The sequence below is a fragment of the Hemitrygon akajei genome, chromosome 14 (genome assembly GCF_048418815.1).
Source record: "Hemitrygon akajei chromosome 14, sHemAka1.3, whole genome shotgun sequence".
Lineage (NCBI taxonomy): Eukaryota > Metazoa > Chordata > Chondrichthyes > Myliobatiformes > Dasyatidae > Hemitrygon > Hemitrygon akajei.
The window spans coordinates 18,609,660-18,630,723 of record NC_133137.1 but is presented as its reverse complement, the minus strand read 5'-3'; the positions used below and the strand labels follow the sequence as shown (position 1 = coordinate 18,630,723).

The following is a 21,064-nucleotide window of genomic DNA, read 5'->3' as shown; positions in this document are numbered from 1 at the left end:
CAGAATTAATATTAAATTTCATTGAGAATGGGAATGTTATTTCTAACTAAATTTCCTTTCCTGCATTTCATTTTTACAAATACAGAAAGGATTAAAAAATCCCGATTATGATTAAAGTAGAATCTAAGAGTCTGTCTCCCAAAGAAAATGCAAGAACCAGGTGATATTCAACTTTTACCAGAGAACTACTCAAAAGCCACTTTAATTACCTGGAATGAGCAAGTCAAATTCTGATTCACATAGTAATGAGACAATCTTTCAAAATGCATAACTGAAAGCAAAGACAGCAAAATAGATAATGTACAATACATTTTATTAATAGAACTGATTAAAATGAGGTAATTTTTTTTAAGCTCACCACTACATTAGTAACAGCAGTCATGAACTATAAGACTTTACAAATGTACTGTCAAACATTTTAGTTAAAACATGTGAAACTGGAGTGAGGGTTTTTCCCTGCGGTATTAAAGAAGTTGTTTTAATTTACTGATGAATGAGGAGCTGTAGTAGAGACAATCTTGAGGCCTTTCAAGGCAACTTAATTTTAAAAAAGTCATCCTACAAAAAGTGTACTCAAAAGCAAATCCAACTGTAGTGTCTGAAATGTTGCTACAATCAATTTACCAAAGTCTTGAGTGAAGCAAAGAATTTGTGTAATTTCAGGAAACCATTTAAGATAAAAGTTTCAGTCTCCTGCATTCGCAGTAATGCATTCTTGAACAAGTTATATTGCCACCAACTAATTTGCTTATTTTTAATATTGATTAGTTTTATTAATCTGACTTTGATGTACTATAGATCAACAAAATATTTTGATTAACTGCAACACTCCATCCCTTGGAACATAAATATGAAAATCTATGGTGCTACCTCATGAGTACCACAAGTAACATTTCCAACAGTCCCTCAATGAATATTACTAAGGCACATAAACATACAGCCACATATGACACTTCTTGAGCTTGCAAATAAATAAGGTAGTCCATCTGTTTGAAGCCCTAAATAGAACTGTTTCTGAATGCAGATACAAAGGATAGAAATATGTAACACAGCTTAACACTAAAAAAAAGTTTTTTCCCCTCTTAATACACATTAGAAAAGCTATCTAACGCTTCATTTTTAAAACTGTTCTGCTTCACAATTTTAAAGTATCTGTTTCATTGTACCTGTTCACCCAATGAAATTCAGTTTGTTTTGACATAATTCCCCCTCAACCAATGTAGTCGAGCAGTTTCCAGTCGGTTTGCAACCCAGCATTAATTTCTTGATTTACAAACATTAGATTGACAATTTTTTTGCTATAACATTGTTAACTCTTTTGGATATGAATCTTCAATATGAAATGTTGTTATAAGAAAAATCTGTTACACTCCCCACACAGGAAGACACTGTACTGAAACACCTAAAATGCATTTCACACAGTTTTTTTTCCATTTATGAAATGTCACAACACTTTCAAAGAAAACATCCCTGTTGCAAATCCAGGAATCATTGTCTTCTAGGGTAGGGAGCATCAAAAACAGCTAAATCGGTGCCTAGTTTTGACAAAATCTTAAGACTATTTTTCTACCAGAAGTATTAAAGCTAAATATCAAATGTCAAAATAAGTTTATTTTTTAGTTATTAGAATGATTTAGTTTTAAGTGGTGCGTATGTGAACAAATATTCAAAGCTAATAATTTGACAGCTTAGTGAGAGTTAATCAGGATTCAATAAATCTGTAATGTTAGCATTGACATAACTGAAACAATGAGAAGATAAGTATACCCAATCACATAGGCACAAACCTCAGAGCCCTGAAACTCCAGTACAAATTACCTTTCTATAAAAGCTACATTTATACATAACCTATGCCTATGGTCGATCACAGTATTTTTTTTCCCTAACTGAAACAGTAAATGCATTTCTAGAAACTGTGCTAATTGACTCAGTAAATTATGATTTTTTTTTGTATCAGCATTTGTATTTTTGTGGCAGTTGCTGCTAACGAACTTCTAAAATGTCCCTGCAGAAAGTGCAATGAATTCCAGAAGTAAAAGGTTTAGAAATCACAGAAAGGCCCCATTATGTTTCGTCTTCCATCCAAATGCTTCACAAAATAGAACTTCGTGGTTGCTGGGTAATTTAAGAGATTCGCGTTGAAGTAGGTGCAAGGTTCTGATCTGCAGTCTACCAATAGAGCCTTATTCTCCCACAGAGAAACGCAGATCACACACACACATCAGACACTGAACTCTGCAGAAGTATCTATGCACAGAAGGGTGCACCGGAACCCATTCTGCAGGATTACTGGTAAATAAAGCCTGGTTGAGGAGGATGTCCGGCTTTCTGAGTGGCAGGCAGAGGGCAGGGTGGCCTGTACTGTAGTGGAGAGATGAAATTTGGAGCAGCGTTCCCTGATCTTGGTGGGATGGGTGGATATGGAACAGGGTAAGGTGCTCCTGATGTTGCTCCCAGGGCTGCACTCGTAAAAGGAGTGGGAGAGGCTCCAACCTGAGGTGGTGGTGGAACCCTCCGAGGTACGACAGATTCTGCATTGTTGGAATTCCAGCTTGTCTGTGGTGGCTCAGGTTGCATTTGTGGCTGGGGTAACCGCGGCCGGGTTAACTTTGGTCCTTTGATGACCATTTCCTGAAGCTTCTCAATTTTTACACGCCGTTGATGTGCCAGTTTTCGTTTTGTTGGATACTGCTCTATAAACACATCCAAGGGTACTTCACCATCTAGAAAGTGTTCAGCCATGATCTACAACAAAATTGAGAGTAAAGCAATCAGTTGTTTGATCAACAAAGCAAAAAGGCATTTATAGGTATTGTGAATTCCAAAATAGCAAACTGCTGGAAACACTTGATCAGACAGCACATGTGGGCAGAAGCACTATTAACAACTTTCACTGGATCTGGGAAAATGTTAGAAAAGTAACTTTTTTTAAACTAAAGCAACACACACAAAATGCTGGAGGAACTCAGGAGGTCAGGCAGCATCTATAGAAATGAATAAACAGCCAATGTTTTAGCCGAGACCCTTCTTTGGGATGGGAAAGGAAAGGGGAAGACGCCAGAATAATAAAGTGGAGGGAGCGGTTAGGAGAATAACTAGAAGGTGATAGATGAAGCCAGGTGGGTGGGAAAGGTCAAGGGCTTGAGAAGAGGGAATCTGATAGGAGAGTGGGTCATAGGAGAAAGGGAAGGAGAAGGGGCACCAGGGAGGTGATAGACAAATGATGACATAAGAGACTAGAGAAGAGGAGAGGGGAGGGGGAGGGAAAAATAACAAAAGGAGAAATCAATGTTCATGCCATCAGGTTGGAGGCTACCCAGATGGATCCTCCACCCTGAGGATCAACACCCTATTTTTTAAAATTAATGTGCTGATGAGGAGGGTGGAGGTTGGGGTAGGAGGAATAAAAAGTCAGGTCTGGACAGGGCAACTGTGAGTAAGTTCACAATGAAAATGCACAGCAAATGCAGACAAGCTGGGTTGGATGAAGGCGCAATGGGAACAGCAGGAACGATTGTTGGCCATTGCTGAATTCAGTCTCAAGTATGGAAGGTATTTTGCAAGTTGTCTCCTTGAGCTTAAGCAGAAAAGGAGACGAGGAAGGCTTGAGGTAATGAAGAGTGGAGCAGCTCCACAGCAACACACAGATTAGGCAAAGGCAAGTTACAAAATGATCACCCAGTTAGTGTTTGATGACCCACTAGGGTCCTATATAGTAAACAAATACAGAATACCAAATTGAAATTAGAATAAGAAATTTACTTATCACCTGAAGGTAACATTTGGTGTTCAACACAGAGCGAGACAGGTGAAGGATAAGTATAGCAACTCCTGCACTTGATAAGGATCACGGACAGTGAGGGGTGAAAGATAAATAGAAAGGAGAGATAAAAGAGGGATGATGCTTATGTATACAATCTGTTACATACAGAAACAGATGAAATGAATAACAAGCACATCTTTATTCTGCTTTTGGAACCAAAGCAAAAGGAACAAATGCTGTTGAGTTATCAACAATGTGGAAGGGGAAGTCCTTTAAAAAGGAATATGAGGAAAAACTTAGAAGCAGTGGCATTGAACAGATTTCACTAAGACAAAATGGGGAGCAAGCTTGGAAGTGTAGAAAAATTAGCTTTGAGCTGACCTGGATACTGGTTTAAAGCCCATCCTCAAAAAGACTGAGAAATTGTGCAACACAGGAGGATAGTCAGTGATGGATCACATGAAGGTGTGAAAAGGCTGGAAAATTATTAAATATTTCAGTTCATAACACAAGTTTGAAAAGGCACATTATACACTCAAAATGGTATTGAATAAAAGGGACCATTAGAATGGGTCTCCTCATGGGGATGATGGACTGGACAACAAAGGAGAAAATAGTTTGCTGTCTTTTTGCACACTGGTTGAATGCGAAGTTGGTGCAGTGTTTCATTGACTCTTATGATTATAATTCTACTATGGATTTATTGAGTATGCCTGTTGGAAAATAAATCTCAGGGTTTTATGCTGTGATATACATATACTTTGACTAGCAAGTGGTGATAGATGAGGGTAGGAAGAGATTGGACAAAAGGGATGGAAAAGAAATAGAAGTTTAAAAAAAAATTGTGGGGCAAGATTCCACATCCAAAACGAAGTCTCCCGCCTTTATGATTACTTAGTCTTTCTCAGTCATTATCATAGAATTACTAAGATTACTTGTGTTGGTTTACAGTAGACATTGTCTCCTTCAGTCAGAATGATCTCGGAGCACAAGAGAGAATGAGAACTGAAATGAAAGGGGATTGGGGGGTGGGGGTCATAATTTAAAGCAAGTCATACTTGAATGCATTTTGAGAATTGCAAAATGAACCATCAATAGCTCATTTGACATTGGGGAGCAGTTTAACTAATTATAGTTTTATGCAACTGCCAATCTCACCCAAAACTCTTTTCCTCCCCCCGTCACAAGATCACCAAACAATTGTGCTTAGTCAGCTCAGCTGATAGAAGAGTTTACGATATCAGTGGTGCTCTATCATGACTGGTTGTTCACTGAACAAACAATTTGCATAAACTGAACCGTGAAACATTTACCTCAGTTTCCTCTTCAATTTTTGCTCCTTCTGTCTGTAGGAGTGCAAGTAGTGTGTCTAGGGAAGCACTTCTGGATTGGCTTTCTGCAAAGAGGAAGGAAAAAAAACCTGTTCAAAGTCAATTTTTTCCCCACCCAAAAATGTACACTGTTGAATTCTAAATTTAAAAATGGGACAAATCTTGTTAATTTAAATTGACCTGGGAAAACTACATAAGATGCTGCAGCATGAATGTTATGAGTTTACAGCTCAGTACCAATCTATTCAGCCTGTTGTATCTCCGCTCGTATAATGTTGGAACAAAATGTCAATGCCCATTTCCATAGTTCTGTCCGCTTATTTACATTTTCTCCATAAAGACAATGTATTCTTTTTCAATATTACCTGCATCAAGACATTCAAGGCAATGACCACTGCCTATCTTCAGTGGCACTTCAGTACATTGTATTGTACAGAAGCTGAGACAAAAGGGAAAGTTTGGGTAATATTTCATAATCGAAACCTGTAAGAGAGGCTTGGGTGAAAAAAATAGGGAAAAAAAAGATACAATTCAAATAATTAAATTACCTTAAGTTCAGATTATTTGGACCATCTTTTACAGAGGAAAAACATTTCTTTAAAAAAAGTGCCTGATCTCAGCAGCTAACCCTCTTGGATTTTAAATGTTTTGTAATGATCTCAACAAATCACACAGAAAATAGTCCAAAACTTCCAGAATTACGTTTTTGAAATGCTAGTTTCAACAACTAGAAAAAAAGTACAGCAGATCCAATAAATTTAATTAAACATTTACATAATAGAAATAAGGAAGATGTGCTCAATAATTTGTTCATTGTAATCTCTGGAGAAAATTATTGTTTGAATATCCAGAAATTTTTTAACAATTCGTAATATGAAGCCCATCTGGACCATTTGAGGGACACATTTCCAACAGTTTTAATAGACACGAGTAGAGCAGCAAGAGATGGAAACTGGCCAGCCTAGATTCATTCTTCATGATTCAGTGGAAGGGAAATAAAGCAGCGATGATTGATACTGGACTGGCAATTTCAGGTTTGAATTACCTGCAAGGAATAGTACTGGAAGCAGATTATCCACCTTTCAAAATGGTGCTGTAAGGAAATGTTTGAACTATACGGAGCCTTTTCTACAGTGCTTATCTGAAATATTCCTGATGTGAAAATTGTTTTTTTGTTAAATGGCTGCCAGGACTCTTTACAGTGCAAACCAATTGACCTTGTACTGCAAGTTTCGCTTTGTTGATTACATATTAGTTAAAATTCAAAGGTTCAAAGTACAGTTATTATCAAGGAATGTATAAATTATATAACTTTGAGATTTGTTTGCTCACAGGTAGCCACTAAGCAAGAAAGCAGAAAGAACCCAATTAAAGAAAAAAAAAAGACAATACCCAGTATGAAAAACCACAAATCATGCAAACAATTGATGCGAACAACATTCCAAACCAAAAATAGAGTCCTCAGATCCGATCCCGGAGCAAAGCCTCGTTTATTAGTTCAGCATATTAGTGGGCACTGAACACAACAGCTGGGGCAGTCTTAAGACAGAGCCATCACAGAGAACGAGCAAAATCAGCTCTTGCCCTGGATCCCGACACCTGGCTTTTCAGTCTATCTGGGCTGGCATTTAAATTGACCAAAGGAGCAGTAGTAAAAGGATCTGGCACCCTGGAGAGAGGACTGAACATCATGGAGAGTGGGCGAAATTGGCTCTTGCCTCTGATCTGGGCCAGCATTTATACTGTCCAAACAGCATATCGTACCTTGCACTAGGACTCGGGGACTACTGCAGCGAAAGGTTCCGGGACTAGACCACACTACCCAGCGACTTGCTCCGGGCCCAGATTTCACCAAAGCCGCTTTCAAGCCCTTAAAATCAGCTCAGCAACTGATCTCACATCCGAGCTGATTGTACGGGCATCAAATCTCCTTCTGCCCTATGCCCGACTTCTCTATTTGGTGCCAGAGTGATCCAACCTCGCACCTGGGCCAATTGTATGGGCATTGAACTCAACCTGCAACACACACCTCAGCCCACCCCCCAAACTTGCTCCACCATTGCTCGCCCCTTCACTGTTTGCAGTGATAATTTAACAGAATTTACCTCAGAAAAGGCATTTTTAGTGGTGTTTTTACTACCAGAAAGCTGTTGCACACATTCGATAGTGCCATCTCAACCAGAAACCTGGGTCTATACCTAAACATTGATTATATGGTGTTATGATACCAGCCCCCTCCTTTGTGAGAATTGCAAGAGCCCTAGTGAAAGGGGGGTCAATGACCCGAGAGAGAGCAAGAGAGAGAGAGAGACATGCCGAATGGACACAGGAAATGGAAAGACAGCGACGTGCTGGATACCGCATTCCACTGGGACAAAAGCTGGCGACTGTGGCATTGTTCTCAGGAGACACCTGGGAACTGCAGACGTGCCAACTCGCAGGGACATTGTAAAGCCCTCGGGCAAAGTGGGCTGGTTGAGAGAGAGATTGCATCACCTGCAACCTGATTGACACCTGAGATCCCGTGAGGCAGTATAAAGAAGGGTCTGAAAGAGGACGACCCTCAGACGCACCAAGGAGACACCGAGAAGCACGATACCGCTTCCCGTGGGAACGGGAAGCCATTTTGAAGGAAGCCACGTGCGTTAAATTCCGAATGCGGAGTTTGTGGCTAGAACCAACGGAAAACCGCTTTTATTTAACACCAGGGAAGCCAAATCCTCTGAGGCTGAGGATTTGATTCATAAAGACAACGGCAAGTGTTCTCTTTTCCTAACAATCTCTCTCTCTCTCTCTCCAACACGTGAAACCAAAAGGGAAAAGCCTGCAGACTTCAGAGTGACTCTTTATATTTCCAATTGGACTCAGTATTATACCCTAGACAACGAAAGAGCTTATTTCTGAGTGATTACTAATGTACCTGCGGTTTTAGATTGAGTATTGACGCATGTTATCTGAATGTTTGTATTAACCTTAATTTTTGTGCCCCTTTATTAATAAAACTTTTGAAAATAGTACCATTGGACTTCAACTGACATATCTATCTTTGCTGGTAAGTGAAACCAGTTACTGGTTTCATAACAATGGCAACAGGGCAACTTTCTTGCCATAACTTAGAAAGATTGATATTAAATTTTTAATTTCACACTCAAAAGTTTGTCAATGAAGAAGATTCCCACTGCCATTAATTCTGTTGGTTAAGTGGAAAAAAACATGTTCAAACATGCAACATTTCTACTGTTAATTATTGATTAGCACCACAGCTAATTAATACAAATCCTGCAGAGACACAAACCGAACAGTCTTACAAAACTTTTCCTGTTCTAAACTAAGGACTTCTGAATTCTAGCCAACAGAAATAAAACAAATTCAACCTCCATCCATCAAGTAGAATACATCTCTGTAATAAATGCAAAAGGTACATACATTCCTCACCCAATCAACTTCACCGTGGCTGTCTGTTCTGAAAAGTGCCAACTGCTTTCAGCTACTTTAATGACCACATGTTCTGATCTTAAGTGGACTTGCTCCTACCATTTGACTGGCAGATGATGCTGCATGCCACCATACTCCTGTGACTGAATTAAGCGGAGTTCAGTGGCAGAGACTAACCTTGTGTAAAGCTCTCCCCATCACGGGTAAAGCTCTTCTGAGCACATCTACATGAATGCTGCCACAAGAAAGCAGAATCCACCATCAGGGACCCCCACCATCCAGGATATGCTCTCTTCTCACTGCTGCCATCAGGAAAGCGGTACAGGAGCCTCAGAGCTCACTCCCAGGTTCAGGAACAACTATCAGGCTCTTGAATAACTTCACTTGCCCCATCGTTGAATTGTTCTGACAACCTATGGACTCGCTTTCCAAGGACTCTTCATCTCATGTTCTCGATATTTATTGTTTATTTATTATTATTATTACCTCTTTCTTTTTGTATTTGCACTGCTTGTTGTCTTTTGCTCCCTGGCTGAACACCCAAGTTGGTGTGGACTTCCATCGATTCCGTTATGGTTATTATTCTATGCATATATTGAGAATGCCTGCAGGGTTGTATACAGTGACATATGTGCTTTGATAATAAATTTACTTTGAAATGCAAAGTGAGAAAATTCACTTCCACTAAAAACAATAAAGGTCAGAAGTTACTAATTCAGGGGTGGGGGAGAAGGGGAAAACAAACTGGACCAAATGTTCAGAGTTGAGACACAGATTGGTGCTTGCAGGTCAGTGCGTATTCACTGAGTCAAAGGGATTGTTTCCAATCCTGGCCACTCATTTCCTTGGAGAGAAAGCAGGGACATTTGAGAGGTGAAGCTCTGGTGTAGGTGCAGCAATCAATTCAGAAACCAACAGCAGGTTGGTCTTCATGTTAGAGGAATGGAACACAAGAATTAAGGCATCTTACTACATTTGTGCAAAGCCTAGGTACGATCACACCTGGATTTTGAAAATCTGCTTGCCATAGAGCAGGGGTTCCTAACCTTTTTTTTTTATAAACGTTGTGGGTCAATACTATTTAGCAAGAGGTCTGTGGACCCCAGATTGAAAACCCCACTGTAAAGGAAGTGCAGTGAAGATTCACCTGACTGATTCTTGGAATTGTAAGTCTGAGATTAGGTAACTAGGGTCCTGATGTTAAGATTTTAAGAATGAAATGTAGGAAACATTGTAAGATACAATTCCTAGAGAACTCAACAGAATAGATGCAGGTAGGACATTTCCCTGGCAGAGAGATCTAAACTAGGGTCAATCGCAAACAAGGGATAGGCCAAAGAGGAACAAGCCAAGAAATTTCGTTCATGAAAGATAGAACTGTGGAATATCATCAATGCAATTCAAAACTGATCAACATATTTTTGGGTATTAGTAGAAGAATGACATTTAGGGAATAAAACAACAAGTTCGGGCATAATCACGTTAACAAGCAGAACAGTCATGGTCTACTCCTACTCCCATTTGTTCCTAAACTTGATACTTTACTTTGAAATGATGAAATAATTTAATAAATTAAAGGTCACTAGAGTTGCCTAAAGTAGTTGCATCTTCCAGAGACAGTATGTCTTTTCTAAAGCACCAAACAATGGACTCAAAGGACTGAAAAATGGTCTGAGATTTTTAGTTGAACAGTTTATAGAAGAACCATTAAGAGAAGCAGTAATAATCTCAAACAGACTGTTATTGAACAATTTGTACCAATGAGCCTGCGGAGGCTCACTGAACACATTTTTATTGGATTCTACTGTTCATAGTCCTGCAATAAAACATTTCCAATGATTATGCAAAGAAATCTACGAGAATAGCAAACTCTTGCAACTAGCATCTTATATCTATCTGTGGCTCAGCAACAGGGTTTTGATCATCAGAACCATGGAGATGTCCAGACCAATTCCAGTCAGGATTTTTAAAACAATAAAATCTGGTGCATTTAAATCCTCTGCTTAAACATGTGCAATCAACACAACAAATTGTGCAGTTCGAAGATGGTGTTCATATGTGCCTCAGTATAATCAATACAAAACCATATTTGAAAATTACTATTCAACCATGACCATAGATGTGTCCTGTTAGGATCCATATTCTAATTGCAACGGAAATCTCACTAGAATGTGTGATACCACATAATTACTGATTAAAATGCATCTGTTCAGTTCATTTCAGATAGTTAAAACTGCTCTTAAGTTACTTCCACTGTTCTGAGGTTCCTCCTGCCCACAGGCAAGGCAGAGGTCGTGCAGTAGAGCAAGCAAAAAGGTTCTTGTTAAATTAGAAACCCCAGGAACCAAATTTCTTTATTTTTAAAAAAAATTGTAACAAGGTGCAACTGATGCTACAATGCAGAAATTCAAAAAAAAAGCAGAACAGAATTGCAGAACTCTCCCCGCAATGTTTTCCCCTTTCACATAATACAACGTACTTGGGGATGATTCCACAGCCTCAAAAGACCAAACCACTTCCACAACTACTCCACTACAGCTGCCTGTGCAGCCAAGTGTAATCTTGTAAATGTATGCAGGCACTGTTGGCTAGTAAGAGGGAATCCCATCTACCAACAACAAGTATGCTGCAGTATGCCTCACACACCTCCACAGCTCAGATCAATACACGTGACTAAACCTACAACCTGTCCTGAACTCAACAGCACATCCTCAATGCCTCAACCAGAAGGACACTGCAAGATTGAGATTGTTGTGCCCACTCCATACAGGAATGTAATGACTGTTTTAAATTCAAAAAATCTGAGAACTGAATGCTGTACATACACTTAAAGATAAACAAATGTTGGCTCAGTTTATACAAAATTGTACATCAAATTTTAGTTGTACAAAATTCAGTGGATGACTCTTACTTCCTACAACACTTAATTCTCCTTTGCATAACAAGGTGACTCTCAATAGTCCAGTTGTATTAGTGGAAATGTAGTGCAGTTCAGAGCAGTGACAAATTGAAATTTAATTCAACCAGCCGTTTACAGGATTGTCAGTGGGGCGCTAATGCTAAAAGTAGACTTGAGAAAAAGGTCACAATATGCCAAAATTATATATAATACACACACACACCTGTAAGATGCTCAGAGGACAGACAAGATGCAATAAAGTGACAGACAAGAACCTCCGCAGACCTCAAATCTACATCACCAACAGGCATCAATTGATGCCCAGCTTTAGAGAACTCGACAGCTAAGATTAATGGCTATGCACTTACCAAAAAAAAAGTCTGATTTGAGAATTGTTATAGAGGTTGTTATCAACAAGTTTCATACCGAAGACTCACTTAAAATGTTCAAAGGTTCATTTTACTATCAAAGTACACAACTCTCAAATTCTTCTTCTGCAGATTGCCACAAAACCAAGAAAGAATGGCAGCACAATCATCAACCCTCAAATTTCAACTCCCTGTGCAAAAAAAAATACAGAACATGCACATCGACCCCCAAATCCCCCTCCCTGCACACAAAAAAAACAAGAAAGATCGAGCAAAAAACACAGAATACAAAAACTATAATGCTGAGAAAAAGTCTACAGTCCAAGGCCATTATCAAAAATGCAGAAAACCTGGGTCACATACTTTGGACACAGCCACAGGCCTTTCCCTCTCCGTAGCAGAGCAGTCTCACCAGCAATCAAAGAAGTGAAACATAAGGTTTCATGATCTATCCAGAAGATGTTGACTGAAGGAGTATTGTACCCAGGTGCCATCTTGATCAGAGGTAAGACAAGTTCAACCAGTGCCAGACCGGCCCAGATGTGTGCCGTGGAGCTAGCTCTGCTACTGGTGTGGTGAGGCGGGCCATGTGGCCCTGACCTGACCTGTCCCACAACCTCTGGCAGGGCAGCTCCAAAAGCAGACCAGGCAGGCACAGCAACCACCACCACTGGTCTCTCAGTGGCCCGTCACAGTGCAGCACACCCCGCGGCAGCCCAACGCAATGCAGCGCACCATCGCTGGCCACTCCACTGCAGCACATCATGCCCCTCATTAGCAACTGCATCAGTGTAGTGTGACGACACTGGGCCACCCAAGCAGTGCGGGAGCTGTGGCATCGGAGCAGCAAGGGCTCGGATCAGGACCTGCGGTGGTGGCTGAAAGACCTCCTGGACCAGCCCCTCAACATCTCCGCAGCCAGTGACGAGGGCTGCAGATGTTCAGGGCTGGTCCAACACCACATTAACACTGGGGACGCCCGGCCCATCCACCCAAGGCCCCAATGCCAGGCCCTCCCCATGTGCCAGACAAAGAGCCCTCTGACACCAGTGGGCAGCCTCGGTGTTGTTGGTCAGAAAGAAAGACAGGTCCTGGTGGTTCTGTGTATACTACTTCTCAATGCCGTGACCCAGAAGATCTCTTGCCTGCTGCCCCGAATTGAAGATACCCTGGACTGTATCATGGGTTCGACCTGGTTCAGCTTTCTAAATCTTTGGAATGGCTACTGGTAGGTCGAACTGGCCCTGAAGGCTCAGCCCAAGACTACCTTCACCACTTGTGAAGGGCTGTGGCACTTCCAGGTAACGCTGTTTGACCTGTGTAATGGCCTGGCCACATTCGAGAGACTGACGGAGAGGATGGTGGCTCACATTCTGCAGGGTCACTGTGTCATCTATTTGGACGACCTGCTGGTGCACGCTGTCGTTTTTGTTGATGCTCTGCGGAACTTGGAAGAGGTCTCTGCCGCCGTCCACCAGGCTGCCTACTGTGCTGTCAGATGAAGTTCCTGGGCCTCGTGGTGAGCACAGAAGGAGTGGCGATGGATCCCAGGAAAGTGGCAATGTTGACGCCCTCTCTCGCTGTCTCCGTGAGCCCAACGAGTGTCGCTGCCTCAAGGAGCGGGGCCAGGGGCAAGCGGTGGTGGCAGCCGGCAGTGAGGTAGACATCCCCACTATTGACCACCAGCAGCGAACAGGAGAGTGATTCAGCGCTGGCCCGGGTGAGGGAATGGCTGATCGTGGGATGGCGGCCAGAGTGGGCAGAGGTCTCCGCCCTGGATCCAGGGACCAAAGCCCTATACTCACACTGGTGATGCGCGATGGGTTGCTGTTCTGGCTTTGGCAGTTGCCCCCGGCGACAGACATCTCCTGCAGTTGGCGCACGGGCTGGTGGGGGCCGGCCATTTCAGTGTTGCAAAGATGTTGGGCAAACTGTGGGAATGCGTCTATTGGCCTGGGTGCAGGCAGGACGTGGAGCTGTCGCGCACTGCTGCGACCCTTGTACGTCCCAGAAGGGGCCGGGCTGCTAGTCTAGGGTACCAATGCAGCAGTACCTGGTGGGTGCCCCAATGGAGCGTGTAGGGATGGACATCCTGGGTCCCTTCCCCCACACTAATGCCGGGAACCACTATATCCTTGTGGCCATGGATTACTTTACAAGTGGCTGGAGGTGTAGGAGGCCCTGGACCAGAGTGCCACCACCACCGCTAAGAGGTTTGTGGAGGAGTTCTTCAATGTTTTGGCGCTCCCGAGCAACTCCGCAGTGACCAAGGGTGCAGCTGTTTAGCAAGGTCTGCAAGCGGCTGGGAATCACCGAAACACAGACCACCCACCTTCACCTGCAAAGCGATAGGCTGGTGAGGTGCTTTAACCACACTCTGGCTACGCAGCTCGCCATCCTTGTTAGCCAACACCAGCATGATTGAGATGGCCACCTACCCCTAGTATTGGTGTCCGAGAGTCCACCAGGTGTACGATGGCTGTGCTCGTGCTCGGGTGGGAGCTGTGCACGCTGGTGAATCTGGTGTTTGGCTCCCCCCACCCACCCCTAGCCAGAAATTCTTGGGGAGGCTGGATTGGAATATCTGTAGCACCTCAGGGGGTACAGGCAGGCTCTTTATGATGCGGCTTTGCAGAACCAAAGTGCAGTTCGTTGCCAGCAAGAACAGGCTTATGATGCCACAGCTGGGGACAGGACTTTACAGTGGGGGTCCGAGTATGGATCTACTGCCCCTCTCGGTAGGGACTATTCTCTAAGCTTTGAAGCAACTGGAAAGGTTGAGGAGAGGCGCTCAATCGCTTCTCTGGCGTGACTTACAGGGTGCAGCTTCCTGAGTGGTGAAAGGCAGTCATGATGCACTGGGACCGGCTGGTACCGTATTGACCGACGGCCAGTGAGGTTGAGGGAAGGATGTGACACACTGGGAGCCCTGCCTCTTACCTCACAAAACAGGGGGTCTACAGACACCCCCCAACACCCCAGGCAGCAGTGGTGTCGACCACCATTGGGACTTTTGCACTTTGCTGTGGACGGCTGACTTCCCAGGTGGGGGCAGTGCGGTGTTTCAGGAGCGTGGTCACAGCTCGCCCCAGCATTCCTTGCAGCCAGTGCTACTCATTGTTATAACGAGTATAAATAATTTTATTACTTTGTCACTTTAACCTCTGCCACAGACTGCGGTGGAGGCCAAGTCCGTGGGTATATTCAAGGCAGAAGTTGATAGATCCCTGATTGGTTGGAGCATTAAGGGATATGGTGAGAGGGCAGGTGTATGGGGTTGAATGGGATCCGGGATCAGCCATGATAAAATGGAGGAGTGGATTCAATAGGCTGAATGGCCTAATTCTGCTCCTATGTCTTATAGTTCTGGTTTTAAAATGGCTTTGTGGTGTGTGTGTGTTCAGTAGAATTATGGTGAGATGTTCAAGTTTATTTAATGTTACATTTTAGCATGGTTATATCTAATTGTTAACTAGTGTTTGTGTGCCACCCTGAAGATACTGGAATGTGTATAATCAGCTGGCCCATCTGTATGTGACTGAGTTAGTTCTCACTGAGCTACAGCGGTCTGTTACTATGCTTGTCGCAATTTAAAAAAACAGTTCAGATATACGAGCTTTTCTAGTTTGTCATGAACCAAATGCTTGTCATGGTATGTTCTTTTACTCACCATTTAAGAGGTGAAAATTACAAAAATAATAAAATTAATTATACTTGTTATAACAATTTTTGTTACCTTGAACATAGAGCTCTGTCAAGACAGTTAAGCCCCAGCATAGATCCTTGTGCTAAAACCTTCAGTCAATTCTTTCTATATTGTCCCTAATATCTGTGTGCTCTCCAAAGACAGAGCTAATCCTCTCCATATTTTAACTAAAATTAAAGCACGTGAAGCCAAGGCACATCTTCTACATTAAAGCTTTCTGAATGTCCATATGTATTTTGTCTCCCCCATCCCAAAAAGAGCCCAAGTGTTTTAATTGCAATTCAGAGTACCATTCAGAGTGCATTATATTTACATCTTTCCCAACTTGTGAATGGCATAGGCTTTGGATGGCTGGGTGGAGATATGTCACTACTAAAGGAGGTTTAAGGCACTCCTTCCCTCCACTAGCCCGAGTTCACCCTTACGCAAGGTGTAGCACCTGCTTAGCACCCGATCGGGGTCACATGATAGCATATGAGCAGCTGTTGCATATCACAACCTTGGTTATGTAACCACTGACACTAGGCAGCCAATATTTGAAGAGTATTGATAATAGCGGGAATAAAGACATTGCCCAGAAGAAAGGAATGGCAAATCACTTCTGTAGAAAAGTTTACCAAGATGAATCATGGTTCTGGAAAGACCATAACCGCTCTCATCATATGACACAGTACACACTGAATGAATAGGCTTTAAACAAGCAATTCACTTCAAGGAACTTAAAAATAGATGAAGAGAACTTAATCATAGTGAAGAGCAGAATAATGTTCCATTACTCATCTATGACAATCCTATTGAGTTAGGTTCACAAAGACAGGAAGATCTGAGATGCTGGAAATCCAAAGCAACACACTAAAAATGCTGGAGGAACTCAGCATATCAGGCAGCATCTATGGAAAAGAGTAAACAGTCAATGTTTCGAGCTGAAACCCTTCATCAGGGCTGGAAAAACAGAAGTCAGAGCAAGTACCTTCTTACTCATTTTTTTCCTAGTCCTGATGAAGGGTTTCAGCCAGAGACGCTTTTCCATAGATGCTGCCTGGTCTGTTGGATTCCTCCAGCATTCTGTGTGTGTTGATTGTAGGGTCACATCCATTTCTGAAAATGGTGCACAAGAATCTAAGCTGACACTTGTTCAGTAAAGGACAAGTTAACTATTCAGCACTGGGATTGTTGTACAAGGCACTGCACATGAATCTTTTTTTTGTCCTTGTACGACTTCAAAATCTCCATTCAGCTCTGCCACTGATCAAAGTAAAGGAAAATCAATTGCAAAAATGATTAAAAAGGAATATTGTCAGTATCTACAAGTACAATCAGTACACTCATGGTGACTAAGGAATCTTACTGTTCCCACGTTGCTAATTAATCTTTATAAAATATTCAGACTTGCTAGTTACTTTGCTTTTATTGGTACAATTCCCTTGTTACAGATGAAGGGAACATCTGTCTGATGAGTTTGAGCTGAGCCATTACATTAAATTATTCCATGATTTTTCATTAATTTGTTTTATTAAATTGGGCTAATTGCAGCAATCAACAGTTCCACCACTACAAAATATTTCCTGGAACAGCAGTGAGGAATGCCATTTTGGAAGAGAATGTATTTTTTTTGCTGGTGCAAATACAATGTGTTAATTGGAACACATTGGGGCCAGTGCATGTTGGCCCAATTAAGCAGATAGCCCAATTAGCCAGTTTAATAGAAATAATTTTTAAAGTATGACAAAGGTAAACTACCACTTAACTGAATAAAAAGTAACTGAATGAAATACAGAACAAATTGAACACTATCAATACTACTGCCATACTACGGATCGGCAGGTGGCGCAGCGACATCAGCGCTGGACTCTGGAATGGAGTTTCCTGGGTTTGAATCCAGTCGGGCGGTTCTCAAGTACGCTTTCCATCCGTGCCGGGTTGAGTGTTAAGCTCACAACTCGACCTCGTAAAATAAAGAAAAATACTGCAAAATGTCTGTGTGAGGAGTGGCACGCCACACAGTCTTTCATTCTGCGCCTTGTAAGGCATGAAAATGCCCGACGCTGGCCTCTCAGGCCTGAGTCGACGTCATCATCATCAACCATACTACAAAACAGCATACTAGTTCCTAATAGTTACTGATGTTGGAATTTATCTACCGTACACTGCTACTTTTTTTGACTGACTGTAAACTAACAAAATCAATAATAATGGACTGCCTTCATAACATGCTTTCAATGATTGTATCCTCTTCATTTTACCTGTAACATTAAAGATGATTGTTGATACCTTCAAAATTTTCATGGTTCCTGGTAGATTCTGCCCGTCTATTTTTGTGACTTAGATGAAGATTTTATGAGTAATTAATGCACAAAACCAGGTAAGTACAAAGGGTTTACAAACTTTTTCTTGCAACTGTGTATTTAAATCTCTGCTTTAAATATACTCAGTGACTTGGTCTCCACGGCTGTCTGTGGCAATAAATTCCAGACTCACCATCCTCTGGATACAGAAATTCCTTCTCATCTGTGTTCTAAATGGATGTCCCTCTATCCTGTGATCTAGACTCACTTACTACAGGGAACACCCTCTCCATATTCACTTTATCTAGACCTTCTAATGTTTGATAAAATTTCAATGAAACTCCCTCTCATTCTTCAAAACTCCAGCGAGTACAGGCCCAGAGCCATGAAATGCTCCTCATATGTTAACCCCCTCATTTCTGGCATCATTCTCGTGAACCTCCTCCGATCCTCTCCAATGCCAACACATTTTTTCTTAGATAAGGAGCCCAAAACTGCTCACAATATTCCAAGTTCAGTCTGACCAATGCCTTATAAAGCCTCAGCATCACATGCTTGCTCTTATATTCTACTCTTCTTGAAATGAATGCTAACGCTGCATTTGTCTTTCTTTAACACAATTTCAACCTGCAAGTTAACACTTAGGGAATCCTGCAAAAGGACCCTTTTCACCTGGGAGTTTTGAATTTTCTCCATTTTGAAAATATACTACACCTCTACACATTCTACCAAATTGCAGTACCATACACTTCCCTACACTCTATTCCATCTACTACTTCTTTGCGCATTCTCCAAATCCAAGTCCTTCTGCACACTCACTGCTTCCTTAACTCTATCTGCTCCTCCTCCCATCTTTGTATTGTCTGAAAACTTGGCCACAAAGTCAACAATGCAGTAATCCAAATCATTGACACATAACATGAAAAGAGGCAGTCCCAATACTGGTCCCTGCAGAATACCACTAGTCACTGGCAGCCAACCAGAAAAGGTCCCCTGTATTCCTGCTCTTTGCCTCCTGCCAGTCAGCCAATCTTCTATCCATGCTAGCATCTTTCCTGTTATGCCATGGGTCTTATTTTGTTAAGCAACCCCCTGCTTAGGGCCATGTCAACATCCACTGATTCGCCTTTGTCTATCCTGCCAGTTATTTCCTCAAAGAATTCCAACAGATTTGTCAGGAAAGATTTCCCCTTAAGGAAATATACTGACTTTGGCCTACTTTATCATGTGCCTCCAATTTCCCTGAAACCTCATTCTTAAAAAAACTGGACTCCAACATCTTACCAACCACTGAAGTCAGGCTAACTGGCCCATTTTTTTCCATTCTTTTGCCTCCCTCCATTCTTGAAGAAATGGAGTGACATTTTAAAGCTTACAGTCCTCCAGAACCTTGCAGAATCTAGTGATTCTTGAAAGATCATTATTAATGCCTCCACAATCTCTTCAGCCACCTCTTTCACCTGGTCCTACATTCAGATTTTATCTACCTTCAGCTTCTCAAGCACCTTCACCTTAGTAATTACAACAACAATCACTTCTACTCCCTGACACCCTTGAATTTCTGGCATACTGCTAGTATCTTCCACAGTGAAGACTGAATCAAATACTGAAGTTCGCCTGCCATTTCTTTGTTATTTCAAATTACTATCACTTCATCGACATTTTCCCCATGGTCAGTTCTCCACTCTTGCCTCTTCTACTCTTTATATACCATATCTGATAAAACTTCTGGTATCCTCTTTTATATTATTGGCTAGCTTACATCTATTTCATCTGTTCTTATGGCTTTTTACTTTTAGGTGCTTTCTGTTGTTTTTTTTCCCCAAGAAAAGCTTCCCAATTCTCTAACTTCCCACTTTTTTTTGTTATTTTGTATGTCTTCTCTTTTGCTTTTATGCTGTCTTTGACTTCCCTCAGCCATGGTTGCCTCATTCTGCTTTTAGAATACTACTTCATCTTTGGGATACATCTATCCTGCGCCTGCCGAATTGCCTCCAGAAATTCCAGCCATTGCTGTTCTGCCACCATTCCTGATCGTGTCCTATTCCAATGATCTTTCGCCAGCTCCTCTCTCATGCCTCTAATTCCCTTTATGCCACGGTAATACTGATACATTTGACTTCATCTTCTCCCTCCCAAAATGCAGGGTGAATTATATTATAAACACTGTTTTCAAAGGGTTCCTTTACCTTAAAATCCTTAATCAAATCCTGTTCAGTACACAACATCCAATCCAGAATTGTCTTTCCTCTAGTGGACTCCAACCACAAGCTGCTCTAAAAAGCCATCTCAGACGTTCTACAAATTCCCTCTCTTGGGATCCAGCACCAACCTGATATTCCCTATCTACCTGCATATTAAAATCCACAATGACTATTGTAACAATGTCCTTATTACATACCTTTCCATTTCCCATTGCAATTAATTTCCCATATCCTGGCTACCGTTCAGAGGCCTGTAAATAACACCATCAGCATCATTTCACCCTTACAATTTCTGAACTCTACCCAAGCTGATGCTGCATCTTCCCACCCTATGTCACCTCCAAGGACCATATGCCTTATTCCATAAACAGTGTAACATTCCAATATAACACCTTCAGTCCTGTATTCATCTCCATTTTTGATTATGCTCCATCATCTGCTTGTCCTTCCTTACAGTTTCACGACACACTGCGTCAACTTGTATACCAACTGGCCCTTCCTCAGCCCTGTCATTGTGATTGCTTCCAGGGAAGGTATGACCTCTACAAAGGAAGGGATACACCTGAACCCGAGGAGGACCGGTAAACTTGTGAGCAGGTTTGCTAGAGCTGTTGGGGAGGGTTTCAACTAATTTGGCAGGGTGATGGAAACTGAAAAACTGAAACTACCCCCTGCACTGATTCCTCAGCCACTCACTCATCTGTACTGTCATCCTCTTTCTGTCCTGACTAGCACGTGGTACTGGGAGTAATCCAGAGATTTCTACCTTGGGGGTCCTGATCTTCAGCCTCTTCACCAACTCCCTATACTCACTGAGCAGGACCTCTTTCCCCCCTTTCTACCAATGCTATTGGTGCCGATGTGCACCATGACCTCTGGCTGTTCATCCTCCCTCTTGAGAATCTTCTGCAGGCACTCTGAGATATCCTGGACCCTCGCACCTGGGAAGCAACACTTCATCCTGGCTTCTCTTTCACAGTTACAGAATCTCCTGTCCGTCACCTTAACCGACTTTATCCCTCTCTGCTCACAGCCAGCCACAGTACCACTGGCCTAGCTGCTGCTTTGCCTTC

At 42.1% G+C, this 21,064-nt stretch overlaps 1 protein-coding gene across 1 annotated transcript in view; it reads right to left on the bottom strand.

Moving 5' to 3' along the window:
* Positions 1-296: 296 nt before the first annotated feature.
* Positions 297-21,064, bottom strand: part of vps37ba (VPS37B subunit of ESCRT-I a) — a 33,480-nt gene continuing 12,712 nt past the window's right edge. Inside the window, exons 3-4 of the mRNA XM_073065540.1 lie at positions 5,077-5,159; positions 297-2,745 (exon numbers count right to left, since the gene is read on the bottom strand). Of these exons, the coding sequence (XP_072921641.1) occupies positions 2,287-2,745; positions 5,077-5,159 (542 nt within the window). The 3' untranslated portion in view covers positions 297-2,286. The remainder of the gene's footprint in view (positions 2,746-5,076; positions 5,160-21,064) is intronic.